This window comes from Aplidium turbinatum, chromosome 2 (assembly GCF_918807975.1).
Source record: "Aplidium turbinatum chromosome 2, kaAplTurb1.1, whole genome shotgun sequence".
NCBI classification, from domain to species: Eukaryota; Metazoa; Chordata; class Ascidiacea; order Aplousobranchia; family Polyclinidae; genus Aplidium; species Aplidium turbinatum.
The window spans coordinates 24,674,247-24,688,248 of NC_137473.1; the positions used below are offsets into that span (position 1 = coordinate 24,674,247).

The following is a 14,002-nucleotide window of genomic DNA, read 5'->3' on the forward strand; positions in this document are numbered from 1 at the left end:
GCGCTTGAAAAGTCAAAGCGCCTTGTAGCTGCTTAATACGCCGCATAACTGATTAACTTCCACCGAACGAGGTCGTGTGGCTTCTTGCGTCACAATGCTCTGGGCACGAGTCAGAAAACTTCTACACTAACGCTACTATTTTCTGCTGTGCAAAGTTTCACTTGGCTTTTTTCTTTAGGTTTATTTTTACGTGTCATGTGAGCGAAAGTGAATTTTTTCTGGGCCTTTTCTTTCTTACTGTAATACTAAAGCTTAACAAATTTTGTAACCAACCTTGCCTTATCAATGTTACTCAGAGATCAAAGCCAGACATTGTGACGTAAGACTTGAACTAAGTTGCGCGTAAATAGTGTAGAAGTAATCAAGTAACCTACTCCCATCGATTCTTGGCGAATAATTCACCTTTGTTACGCTAATTCAATGTCATCAATCGTTGAAGCAACGTAAAAATCGAAAGTTTTCCTGCTTGAATGGAAACTAAGGGATACGGTATAATATATTCACATTTTCTAGATGCGTGCTAGAATGCGCTGGAAATTAGACTCTCGCAACAATTGTTCGTGCTATGCAGTGACGATTTGTATCGCAAGTTCCTGTGTTATTTCTCGGCAGACAAGTATGACCGATCTAGGTGGTACTTCCCGCGGACATCACATGCTGTGACGGCGGACGTCAATTTCGAGGCCTGCAGTTGATACTGAGCGTTAATCTCTAATCCGTCGTATTCTTAACAAAATTAGATTTATCCTAGGTCATGAACCTTACCACAGCACAGCTTACACATACACCTCTGGTTACGGGCCGAAGCTACTATCACTGCTGGCCCTAACCGAAGGTCGTTCCATCACTAAGCTAATTCTATTAAAAATTCATCTATAGTTCTATACTGTTAATATTTATCAGAAAAATGTCTAGTTGATGAATGATTGTTTTAAATTAAAGATAAAATTCTTTTATGAAGTTCGAAAATAATAGACAATTTATAAAACTTTTTTTTCTAATTTACCTGATTGGTTGTAGGCTTAAGTGGTGGGAGTGCTTCTGGAAAAACAGCCGTGGCTGAAAAGATCATTCAAGTGTTGGATTTTCCGTGGGTGGTCTTGTTGTCCATGGACTCATTTTATAAGGTACAAGATACCCAGTGGTTTTAGGTGAATCAGGCAGCAGAGATGTTTGGATCTACTTTTTCCAAGATCCTGATCCAATCCTGTGCTGATGAGTACAAGTCCTGATCCGATAGTTTTGAAAATTTGAAAGATCCTGTCCTGATCCTGCCAATTTTCAATGGTTTGTGAACATCTCTGCTTCTTTTTCTGTGCTTCTTCTCTGCTTCCTTATACACACTTACGCAGCCCTTAATCCTTTAAAAAAATGTTGCTGAATTATAAATGACATGTCAATATGATTAAAATCCATGTCAATGTCATTTAGAACTTGGTTCACACCGAAACCATCTAGCTCACTTCATGTCATGTAGGGTATAGTTTATGATACGTGAAAGAGTAAAATCTGTCAAATTCTTGAATAATTTTATATGCTGTTTTCAACATTTGATCGGCTGCAAAAATTCTTGAATCACATGCAATTCTTGCTTTTCCACGAAAATCAAGATCCTGTCCTGATCCTGCAGGTTCAAGATCCTGATCCTGTGAACATTTCTTTCAGGCAGCCGTCTGCTGATGTAGCAATGATGCCAAACATTTGAAAATGATTTTGTGTTAGTTATAGTAGAAATATAATTTTCTATACTTGAAGCGCTGATTCCACAAATGTAATCTTTTTTTTCAGTAGGTCTAACTTTTGTAATATAATGTGACTTTGGATTTTGCCTATTTTTCATATGCGGTACCTCAAAAATACCAAAATTATTTAAAAAAAACAATTAGGGCATGTTTCTTTGCAGAATATCAACGAAATATAATATTCCGGCCTCTAAGCTGTCGGCGGCCATGGCCTTGAATGAATTAACCCTCGTGTTGAGGGGGGTGTGGCCTGTCTGTTGAGAGTGAAGTCTTCCTCTCCACACCTCTTAATCCGTCCAAGAAAGCTTTGTTCTACTTTGATGTCGCTGTGCTGCAATGCTGGTGCATCTGCCCTGCGAGATCCAGCTAGTACTGCGCTCGGTACCCAGTCATTTGGTCGACAGGACGTTTGGTCGACAAGACGTTTGGTCGACAGGACGTTAGGTCGACAAAACGATTCATTTTAGGGTTAGTTCACTAACCTTAACCCTAACCTAACCCTAACCCAAATGTCCTGTCGACCAAATGTTTGTCGACCAAACGACCGGCTACGGCTGCGCTCAACGTGCTTTGACCTCTGATTGCAGAAGAAAGTTGTTTGCTTGTAAGGATAGTGTGGGGTACTCTGAACGTGGACCCAAAAAATGTATATACACATGGAAAGCATTTGTTCATTCACAAAAGATGCTCAACATTTCTACTTCATTTGGTTCATTTTTTTCGACCATGTAGCAAGCAAGTTATATTAGCTTAAACGTTTCGTTGAGAGACGGTGAGCTAATAATTAGCTCACCTTCTCTCAACGAAACGTTTTGAGTGTTTATCTTTAGGTCTTAACCCCAGAGCAACATGAGATAGCTGAGAAAAACGAGTACAATTTCGACCATGTTGATGCGTTTGACTTCGATTTGTGCTGTGAAACTCTCAGGAAACTGAAGCAAGGAAAAAGCGTTGAGATTCCTATTTATGACTTCACAACTCATACACGGAAAAAGAAAACAGTGAGTTTGTTGCCATGGTTTGGACTTTATTAATTGTTGGTTTTACTACGGTATCTGTTTATAGACCTTATTGCAGAGACATTTTTTGTTGCCACATATGCGTAGCCCAGATAGGTGTTTTTGCTTTGTCATCGACTGAGGCGTTGGGCTACTTTGTTGTAAGATTATTTTGTTGAAACTACTTTGAGTGAAGTTTATTTTATTGAGTGGATGGCTGGTTGCGACAGAAGGGTGCCACTGATGGCAAGTAACGAACACCCTTGACAGGCAAACCTAGTAATAGTGCAACAACATGAATCGTGTTGGAGACATGGTTTATGTTGTTGTGTTAAGTGTTATAATAGGCGTAGTGGTCTCTACATTCACACTACACAGGCCTTGCCAATGTGCAAGCTGAAGGCCGATATAATTTCGATTTTGAACTTTAAGCTAAATTTACTTGATGCCTTTTTGAAATGTTAGTTTTGAGAATTTAAATTGCCAAAGTGTGATCACTGAATCTTAAATCACTGCAAAACACTTAATATTACATTAAAAAAACTACAAACTTTCCCTATTGTCAGTGTTGCCACACGCTTTTTGGATTTGCAGAGCAAGTGGTTAAATGTAGTCCATTATTTGTATGATACCAATAGCACAAAAGTAGCTCAAAATCACACAAGTTATAGGTACACAAACTGAAATATATACAGTTAGGCTAGTTACTACTCAAATTAGCGATTTAGGCTACTAATAGATCGGCAACTTTATTAATGTCCTCTGAAGTTGTTCTTCACAGCATACACTATCTCGGTGTCCGGTAATTTCATCGCAGTAATTTCATCGTGGTAATTTCATCGCATGGTAATTACATCGCAGTATATCACATCGTCAGGTAATTACATCGCAGTATGAGAGCTGCGTAGGCTACCAGCTGCGGGGCCGCACCCTGAAAGGGCCGGCTCCGGTAAGAGCACGGTCGTCGGGACCCGAAAGATAGTGAACTACGCCTGGGCAGGCCGAAGCCGGAAGAAACTCTGGTGGAGGGCCGTAGCGATTCTGACGTGCAAATCGATCGTCCGATCTGGGCGTAGGGGCGAAAGACTAATCGAACCGTCTAGTAGCTGGTTCCCTCCGAAGTTAGGGTTAGGGTGGGTGGACGTTAGGGTTAGGGTGGACGTTGACAAAGACGATTAAATTACTGACGATGTGGTGTCTTGCGATGTAATTACTATGCGATGACAATGTATGCGATGTAATTACCATGTGATGAAATTACTGCGATGAAATTACAATGAAATTACCGCGATGAGATTACAGTGAATCCACTATCTCAATAGGCTATCAATGCATCTATCAACAGTCCATTTGACATCGTGTTCCAGTTTGGATAGGAACTGCGAAGCAATGTTGCCAACATAATTGCCACAATTCTTGCCACAGAGCTTTTATAGTCACTACCTTCTTTTGTATTTCTTTGAAGCAAAACATGACAAAAAATGCTTTGCAATCCTCTTCGTGTAACTGCCCCGATTTACTCTCAGCGCCCCCATCCTGGTCGCAAACGTCCTCAAGGGGCTCTGGCGCCCACTTTGGGAACCACTGGACTATAGTAGACGAGTCAATATGCGGAAAAAAGGCACCTAACCCCAAAAAAATTGATACAAAAGGTTTTTCAACGGATTCTGTTACCAATGGGCATACTAAATAACATACTAAAAGTCTACCAAAATCGGATCCCCAGAAAGGGGTCATTTTCAAGGAAATGTACGGCATATTTCTAAATAATTTTGCCTATTGGGTGGATGGTGGTATTCAAGTTGTTATTGTTCTTGTGTTTGTGACATCATAATCACATGAATGCGTGCATAGTCGCATCACAATGCAAGCAAAGTTATCTTTGTTCAAGTCAAAAAGATTTATTCAGGCAAAGTCACTCAGGACTGCCGGAGCTTGTTTTTTTAATGCACTTCTGTGGTTTTATTTTTGAGTCTGGAGTTTTTGGACCATAATTTATAGGCTTTCATTTTGCTATTTTTAGGATATTTTAAGTGCTAAAACGCTAATAGTGTTAAGAAAGTTAGTTATGAAAAAAAGCAACATTTTTTCACGCCATAGACGCGATATTTGCTGCATAGTTTTATTTTGACCATTCTGGAGCAACATGCTAGCTGCAAGAGTTTTGCCAGGCGTGCTATTTTCCCGCCGACTTTGGCTAGTTTGGCCTTTTTTGTACACAATCAAGCGGTATTTTCGGTGTTTTTAAAAGCTGGGGCTTTTTGTTTGGATCTTGTTTCATGTTATCCGTCGCAGCAGCCAGTTCTGGGCAGGCCTCAGCTCAGATCTCGTCATCGAGACGACATTGATGAGGTCGTTGAAAACCACTGGGGGTCATGACGCACGGAAATGGAATGGATGAAAAGCAGAGAGCCCTTTGGACCATGTCCAGGTCCATAACATCAGAATACAACATCGCTATGCAGGAGTTTACAAACTTGTCATTCACGACATCTGAACAGCACAAGGATTCAACAAAGGCAAGGATGAAAAGAGACGCTGCTGACCTGGAGAAGATCAGTTCAAAACTTGTCGTATGTTCACCTTTCTTGCAAGATGCTTCGTTAAGGAACGTTGTCACTAGTGTTGTAGCCGATGATAGTGTGAACGTGCACGAATATGAGACTGTTGGACAAAAAATCTTACAAAAAATGACAGGACAACCTGTATTCGCATACTCATTCAGTAGAAAGGATAAAGCCAGGACCCTTGGGAAAAAATCTGCTATCAAGGTCGCTACTGATCGAACCATTGATACTGCACTTCTTTTTCAACGCTTCATAGTGGTCTCCCAAGCTGGACATCTATCACTGGAGGAAGTTATGTGTTACGAGCTTAGTCTTTTTCCTCCTGCTCTCTTTGAATCGAGACATGTATTCCGAAAAGCTGATAAGCCACAGTTAGCACACGCGATCTGTGATCAAGCAAGTAATGCAATCCTACATTCTGTGCCAAAAACGGAGTGCCACGTACTTGATGGCGGTTCACTCCTTCACCGCATACCATGGCAGCGTGGACAAAGCTATGGTGAAATAGCACGGTCATAAGCTGATTTCACCATCCGGCAATATGGATGGTGAAATCAGCATAAACTTCGGAAACAAAATTGCACCGTGGTAAATGCATCTGGGGATGCTGATGTAGAAATTGTGGCCGCACTGGAGACATCTCTTCTCCAGACAACAACGCTGATTGGAGAAGATACCGATCTCCTTGTGTTAATTGTTTACTATGCACAAGAAGAATTAAGGGCCTTTATTTCAGGTCAGACAAGTCCAAAGCTCATGGCAGTACCAAAGTATACAACATCAACCGTTTGAAAAAAATCTTTGGACATGACATGTGTTCTGAGTTGATATTTATCCATGCCATGACTGGTTGTGACCAATGATGAAACCAAAGACTGGCTGCCCTCTAGTAGCTTTCCAGTGTAGTCCGGGAACATCGTGAATCTGGGGTGGTAAAAGGATAGACCCTCGGCCCCAGACGCTCACACGACGACGACGACACTACGTCTCGGATATTCGGTGTTGGCAAGAAGACTGTTTTTCGGAAACTTGTACAAAGAGATCCTGTTCTTCGGTCTTGTGCTAAAGCATTCACTGCCCCAAACAAGACCACAGAGATAATCGATGACCTTGGGTGCCAAGTAATGGCTGTCTTCTTTGATGGCCAGAGCACAGATTCCCTTGCGACAATGCGATACAACACCTTCAGCAAGAAAGTTGTCTCTGCTTCATCATTTGTAACGCCCGAGCGTCTGCCACCAACGGAATCTGCTACCCAACTTCACTGTCGTCGAGTTTACTACGGTACCAGATAATGGTCTGGATGGGAAAAGCAGAGAGTTTGGATGTCATGAATTGGGGGTGGAATCCGCAAAAGAATCGGCTCATCCCACTTATGTCAAAAATGAAGGCTGCTCCAGACAGTCTCTTGAAGGTCATTCATTGCAACTGCTCCACTGCCTGTAAGATACTCCGCTGCTCCTGTAGAGGATACGGACTACCATGTACCGCTGCATGTGGACCATGCCAACTGCAAGAATGTGACAATCCACATAACAAGTTTCTTCTAGACGAGTCGGAAGATGATGAATAGAGACAGCCGTAGGCAATAAGACAACAAACGGGCTAATCACCCTGGTTTACGATTTACCTTTGTAGCCTACTGTTGTAATTCCGATGATTTTCTGAATGTGTCTGTGTCCAGACTTTAATGGTACGCCATTCTTTAAAACAGATTAATCCCCTGTATTCATCTATTGTAGGAGGCCAAGTATGAGCCTCCTGTTGGTTGCAGTTTTTCTTAGATGCCTGTATTGATAGTACCTGTTATGCCGCATGTAATATGCTGTTATGAAAATTCCATCTTATTAGGGGAGATTGGGGATACTACGGACGGATTTTCGAGTATTTTGTTTTCGAAAAAATGTTTTATTTTAAATTGCACTGGAAACCATTTTTCACCAATACATATGGAATTTATTCAGATAAAAAGTGAGGAGTTGTCTCTGAAAATTTTACCACTATTCGGCTTATCAAGCTGCCAAAAGTATAGAAACTGAAATGTTGGAAAACCACTTTTCTCAAGCTCGTGTTACATAATGGAAGTCAAGATGATTTTGTTTGCGATTTATCTCAAGCCTCAAGTGAATTTGCTAATATCGTGCTCTGCTCTGTCTGATGTTCGCCTATCGCTGCGTCCGAAATGTCCCCGGGCTCCCCCAGGTCGTATATTATATTATACAATCATACGTATCTCAGCAGATAATCAGCCTATCGTAATTTAACCTATTTAATTCGATTCATTAACCACAAAAACCTAGGGATAGACACCTAAACCGCTTTTCTAGCTTGAATAGCAATTGAGATATAGGCAATATAACATCCCGGCGGCCATCTTGGACGCCATCTTGAAAATGACCCTTTTCTGGAGGTCCGATTTTGGTAGACTTTTAGTATGCTATTTAGTAGGCCCATAGGTAAACGAATCCGTTGAAAAACCTTTTGTATCAATTTTTTTGGGGTTCAACCTTATATTGACTCGTCTATAGTCTCTTCAGTCTATGGAATTGACCAATCGGATGTGACAACTGGAATTATTGATGTTTATATTTCTGAGATCCTTTTTGACACTCAATTTGGTGACACTGGTCGAGTTGGCTCAATATTACCATTCTTGGCAACAAATAACCTATGTTGATGTGCAATTTGCTTCAAGCAGAGATGGCGCCTGATGATGATTGACAAGTTTAACCATTTTGTCATCAATTTTGCTCCGTTTGAGATCTTTCTTTAACTTAGAAGATTATGGTTGTTGTTTGAAGGACCTATGGTTGGTCTATTGACGTCACACCTGAAACTGATTTGGCTTCTTAAAGCTCGTTAGAACCTTGTTAGTTGCGTGGTGATGGATTAAAGTGTCAATTCTGTCACATTTCATACAAGATGTTTTTTCATTTTTCAGAAAAGGTTGTATGGGGCTAACGTAGTCATCTTCGAAGGGATCATGTCTTTTGTGAAACCCGAACTTCGAGAGGTTGGCATATTTTCGCTCAGTCTATCTGTGTGCAGCTTTGCAGTGACTGTTAATGATCCCGTTACGGTCGATAGTTTTTACATGTATGGCGCGGTCGAAACAATGCACTGACTTGTTTTTGAACTTACAGCTTTTGGACATGAAAGTGTTTGTTGACACGGACTCAGATGAACGATTAGCTAGAAGATTACGTCGAGACACAACCCAAAGAGGAAGAAGTTTGCAAGTAAGCTGTTTTTGTATCGTTATACGATTTTTATTGGAATGTTTTCTACAGTGCTACTTCTATTCCGGAAGTTATTAAAGTGCCAGTTGGATACCGTTGGTCAATTGGTCATCAGAATAATGGGCTCAGAGGCTATCAACCTCCTAGAGGTGATCCCTGGTAATCGATTCTTGCAATCAAGCGAATTAAAACAAATCGAAACAGCAATTGTAGCTCACAGAACTCTATGCAAGCAACTCCATCATGTACAGAGTGCTGCCGACCCTGAGCATGCGTCCTTCATGTCAAATAACTGTTCAGGGCGGACAACTTTGGTTCTTTTATGGGAAGGCATCACCTTGCTGCAGTTGAATATGAAAAGAACGACATCTTACAGGATCGTATGCATTTTGAACAATGAAATCAGTGCTTACTGTGCGACAACAGAAAAAGTAAATGCAGAAAAATGTTCATAGGTACAATGCGGTCGACAAAAAATGACGCGAAGGCGAATGACGCGATCCTTTGGCCGCAAGGCACGAGTGACGCAATGCATGAATGACTCGGCAGCAGTGGCCGAGTGGTTAGCGCGTTGGGCTCGCAGTCGAGAGCCTGCTTGTTCGACTCCAGCCACCCGCACTTGCTGTTGTTTCCCTGGGCAAGAAACTTTACGATAATTGCCTCTACCCAGTGTTCGATTTCGAGTAATGGGTAGTACCAAATTTAAATCATAAGTAGAGTAGACAACAGGAAACAGACATTGCCGTCGGCTGCAGCGTGGGTCAGGTGTACGTCGGAAGGCGTACACCGATGCATAGCGCTCGAGTCCGCTTTCCCGCAATGCAGGATAAAGATATAACAAACAACAAACAAACAATGACGCGAGATTTGTTTTATTTTATATAAACAAAAATATAAGAATTGTTTTTTTGAATATGGTACGAATGTCATTTGCCACTGGAGCAATTTCAATTTTTTTGTACTTAACTGAGTAAAGATGAAGCTAATATAGATGATGAAGCCGTTGCTTTTTAATCTTAATGCACACGCCTGCAGGGACCTCTTACTAATCAGAAACGATTGGCAAACTCAAAGTGTAGGCTAAGTCTGGCTTCTCGCAGTTAATCTTGTTCCTCGCTGCTTCGGGAACAACACAGGAGGTCAGTTACACTATTTTGTTTTCGAAGACCGATTAGGTTTGGACTCGCTGTCAAACACGTTTTGTGATTAAAACTTTAGTTCATATATCATGATCAAGCACTTCTGCAAGCTTGCTCAATTTGCGTTTTACGACTTCACGAAAGAAAGATTTTTCTCTCAAAATGAAACAAAACTTTGTGAAGAACTTTTTGATATATAAGCAATAATTAACTCACCAAAATCAAATCTTATCAAAAAGTCAAATTTTTACTTTTATTTCTAGATACCCCCTCAATGGAAGCGGTTGACCTGTTACGACCACACATAATGATTTTAGCAATGCAGAAACGCAGGCATAGAAATGCTCTTTTCCGTAAAATTAGTTGCAGTCTGCACTAGCAAAACAGCAAACTCGTACTTGACTGGTTTTGATCTTACTAACTTCAGTTGACTACTAAAAGGCGAAAAACTTGATGTGACCAAAAGACGATAATGACGTCATAAACGTGTTTGTTGATGCTTGGTTGGTAACAATGATTAAAAACACCAACTTCATTCATGACGAGATGTCACTGTTATTTTTTGTCTTGCTTTGCAGTCGAGTTTCAAAACAGAAAAGTTTCAACCGCACAAATCGCGCAATTTCAGTGACTGGTAACCCCACACCTTTCTCTCTCTCCACACTCTTGGTACTTAATAATTCGGAAAATTTTCAAACCAGCCTAATGAATGTTTTTTTTAACAAATAATAATTTTATTTCACTGAGCGTCAATGATTGAGGGAGCACGTGCCCCTTAGACGCTACGCTACTGCCAATGGGCCTGTGCACGCCGACGTCAGTAGGCGGCTCGCATGGGTCGACAGTAGCAGCCTAGTTTTACTTTTATCATAGAGCCTCGCTTGGCTAAACAACAAAAACATAGCTTAAAACCGGCAAAAAATTAAAAATATCTGTATCAATCACACATTTTTTACCTTTTTATTCGGTCACAGAAAACACCTTGGTTATAATTACTGATATTAGAATAACATTTATGTCTTTCTTGATCTCGATGTGAACAAAAATAACACTGTGCTGCGTAAATGTTGAGGTTGCTAAATTGTTGACGGTTTGTGGTATAGTTTTCGATGTTGAATCCGAAAATGTTATCCGTTTTCTTTCATCAGGTCTAGACTTTTGGCAAGTTGCATTTCAAATTTTTGACTGCTTTATGACTTTGCAATTGAGAATTGTGACGCCAGCGGTTGAATTAAGTTTTGATGACATCACATCGACAACAGTGTGCATAATGACGATCAAAGGTAGCACAATTAAAAATGTGATGGAGAAACAACTTGACCTGATTGAAAAAGACTGATCGCATTTTTTTAATTCAACGCAAAAAATTGTTTCAGAAACAGTCAAAACATCTTTAACGCAGCTCAGTGTAATTAATATTGACGCTGATGAAGAAAATAGACAAATTAATTTGACAAAGTCTTAGTTTTATCGCTACTACTACTTTCTACTTCTACTATGCAAACGAAACTACTACCGTATAAAAAATAACAAACTATCGGTTTTAGTGAGAAATGGCCTAGTCTCATCTTTGTTAAATGCAAAGAATAATTCTTGTATTTTTGTTTGTATAAAAAATGAAAATTGCTACCGTGACAAATAAAATTACTACCAAATTCAATTAATTTTAGTTCGAAATAATCAAATTCGTGGCCTGGTGTCATTTGTGCCTTGCGGCCTAGGGATGGCGTCATTCGGATGGCGGCATATAGTCGCGTATTCGATACAATTTAATGTACATATTATGTACATTAAATTATAAAATATGTATTATATATAACCCTTTTCCTTTCCCCATCCGTTGTGGCACATTCAACTTTGGTGGCCAGGGCCTGGACATCATCCCGAACCATCAGGGCTGTCCAGTTTTTCCACAATGACCTAAAAAAATGTTTGTCGCTTGCTGATGTTTTTCAAGAAGGTTCTGGTCTGATTGGTTTGAGTTAGTACATCTTTATTTTTTTTGGGGCTGATATATGATATCCGTTGCATTTTTCGAAAGAACCACATTTGAATCACCAACCGTGAAAACATTCGCCATTTTATGTCGTCTTTGACTGATTTATGCCACACTTTGTTTGTTTTTCTCTTGCGTTTCTCATCACTGCTTCTTTTCCCAATCACTGTTTCAACTGCATTGGTTTTGCTGCACTACCATATTTATTGCATTATTTGTTAGGTTGTACTTACAACTTAAACCTTATTATAAATTATTCACTCTGGGGATATGCATTGTCGCGAACTAATGTATTTGCATAATTTATTAAGCAAGATTATATTATCTTTAACAAACCAAATGGAACATTTAAATAAATATAAACAAATGAATTAGTATTTTAGACAAATAAGATTATCAACCTGAACCGCACCTCAACAGTCAACATAACAAGCAAGTAAACAGAGTGGGAGCGCCAACTCAACAGTTGCGTTGGCCAAAAGCATTATGCGTGGAACGAGGCAGGAGTTTCTACAACGCAAATTGCACGACATGCATCATCATGATTCACGAAGTTTTATTGGGTGAACACTGCAGTGCTGTTATCACTTAGAAAAAATTGATACTTGCTTCAAGTATTTACCAATGTTGTCTTGACACAGCTATATAAAAAACAACTATAACTATATACAACTACAAAAACGCATGTCGGAAAAGTTGTATGCTGCAATTTTAGTGTGATATAAAAATGAAGAAATAATTGCATAAAAGTTCATTCATAACTAACGTAAATATAACGAATATTTTTACCTAAGCATCGAGGGTAGGACGACAAGGAAAGCAAATGTTTTGCTCGCTGATAGTCTAGTACAGGTACAGGGGTCCGCAAATACTTGTTGGCGCGACCCAAAAAACAAGTGTTCTAAATCTCCGCGACCTAAACGTTTCGAAAGCGATGTTATTACTGCTTTTATGACCAATCCTTCGATTCTTTCCATTTCCTATCAAACTTTGCTATATGAAAAAAATATTGAATAAAAGCTACACTTTCGTATTTTGTTAAATTTGTAGCAATCTTTTGTGCATTTATAGAAATCAGTTTCAGTGAGATGGTTGGTGTTGCATCTTTTTAACAAGTTGGTTAATGCGTGAAATTGTTGTTGAAAGAACTTTCATACAAACAGATTTTTCAATGCCTTTGGAAGCCCCACTGGCAATTGGCAAATCCATATTTGACATAGGATTCCAAATAATCTTCCTTTTTTGCCATAGAATGGGTACTGGTTAAGTTTAATCTGCACAGAGTAACGTACAAGAACTACGTGAAAAATAGTGAATGCTTTCCTACTGTTGAACCGTTTTTGTAACGTCTAAAATCTTAAACAATATTCCAGTAGAGTAACTCGAGGTCGAGTGATGGTCGATTGCGAAAACCACAGTTCTTATTTTTTTCTCAGAAAAAAGAATTGAAAAAATACTTTGGATTTTCAAGTTTCTCGCGCGGTCGCGATCCCCAGGTTAAAAACCATTGGTCTAGTACATGGGTTCCCAACCTTTTTTACACCGTGGCTCCCTTTGAAAATTTTGAAAAATCAATGGCCCCCTATTTTTTTCAACCTTTTGGAAAAATTAAGAAACGTCATTTTAATGGTAAAATTCAGTGATTTTTATTAGTTTCACAGCAGCCGCAACTGTTTACAACTTTTCATAGAAATCTTATATTATTATTTTTGAAACAACCGGGAATTAAAGACCATTTCATGAAGATTTGGGAAAAATGTACTAGTATTTTTAAAACAATGAAAACTATCAATACTACAAAAAAGTGCTCAATGCTAAGCAAAAAAGCAAAGCAGAGCAAATTAAATCAAATATAGTTATTACAGTCGAAATCGTTTAAGCGCATAGTCAATTTGTCAAGCTTTTTTATGCGCTTAAACGGTATATGCGCTTAACCGTTTACATTGTTTGACAGTATCCTATACGTCAATACCGAACGTTTATCTAACGCAAAAGCGTGAAAACAGACCGCTGGACTTTTTCGATGAACGAAGGCATTGAGCCTTAATACGTAACCCGGAGTGTTAGGAGATTTACAGAATATTCTAGAATAGTACTGTACAACCGAATTTCAAATAACGGTACTACTGTACTTTGTTTGGCTGTTGGTCAGCGAAGTGTGACGCAGCAACAACTGTTCACGCGCGTTCCTCGTGGCTTTCGGATAGCTGCCGTGATCACCCAACCGTAACGAATTCGCTTCAGCGAGCAAGAAAGAAAATTCACTAATCATGCGATTTAGATTTTCCAAGAACTACGCCGGTGTGCTCAACGTAACGATA

General features: G+C 39.6%; 1 protein-coding gene across 1 annotated transcript in view; it reads left to right on the plus strand.

Annotated features, from left to right (window-relative positions):
- The window catches only part of LOC145765152 (uridine-cytidine kinase-like 1), a 48,734-nt gene that overhangs the window by 9,696 nt on the left and 25,036 nt on the right, over positions 1–14,002 (plus strand). The window contains exons 4-7 of the mRNA XM_082576928.1: positions 1,021–1,127; positions 2,573–2,743; positions 8,249–8,320; positions 8,451–8,546. Of these exons, the coding sequence (XP_082433054.1) occupies positions 1,021–1,127; positions 2,573–2,743; positions 8,249–8,320; positions 8,451–8,546 (446 nt within the window). The remainder of the gene's footprint in view (positions 1–1,020; positions 1,128–2,572; positions 2,744–8,248; positions 8,321–8,450; positions 8,547–14,002) is intronic.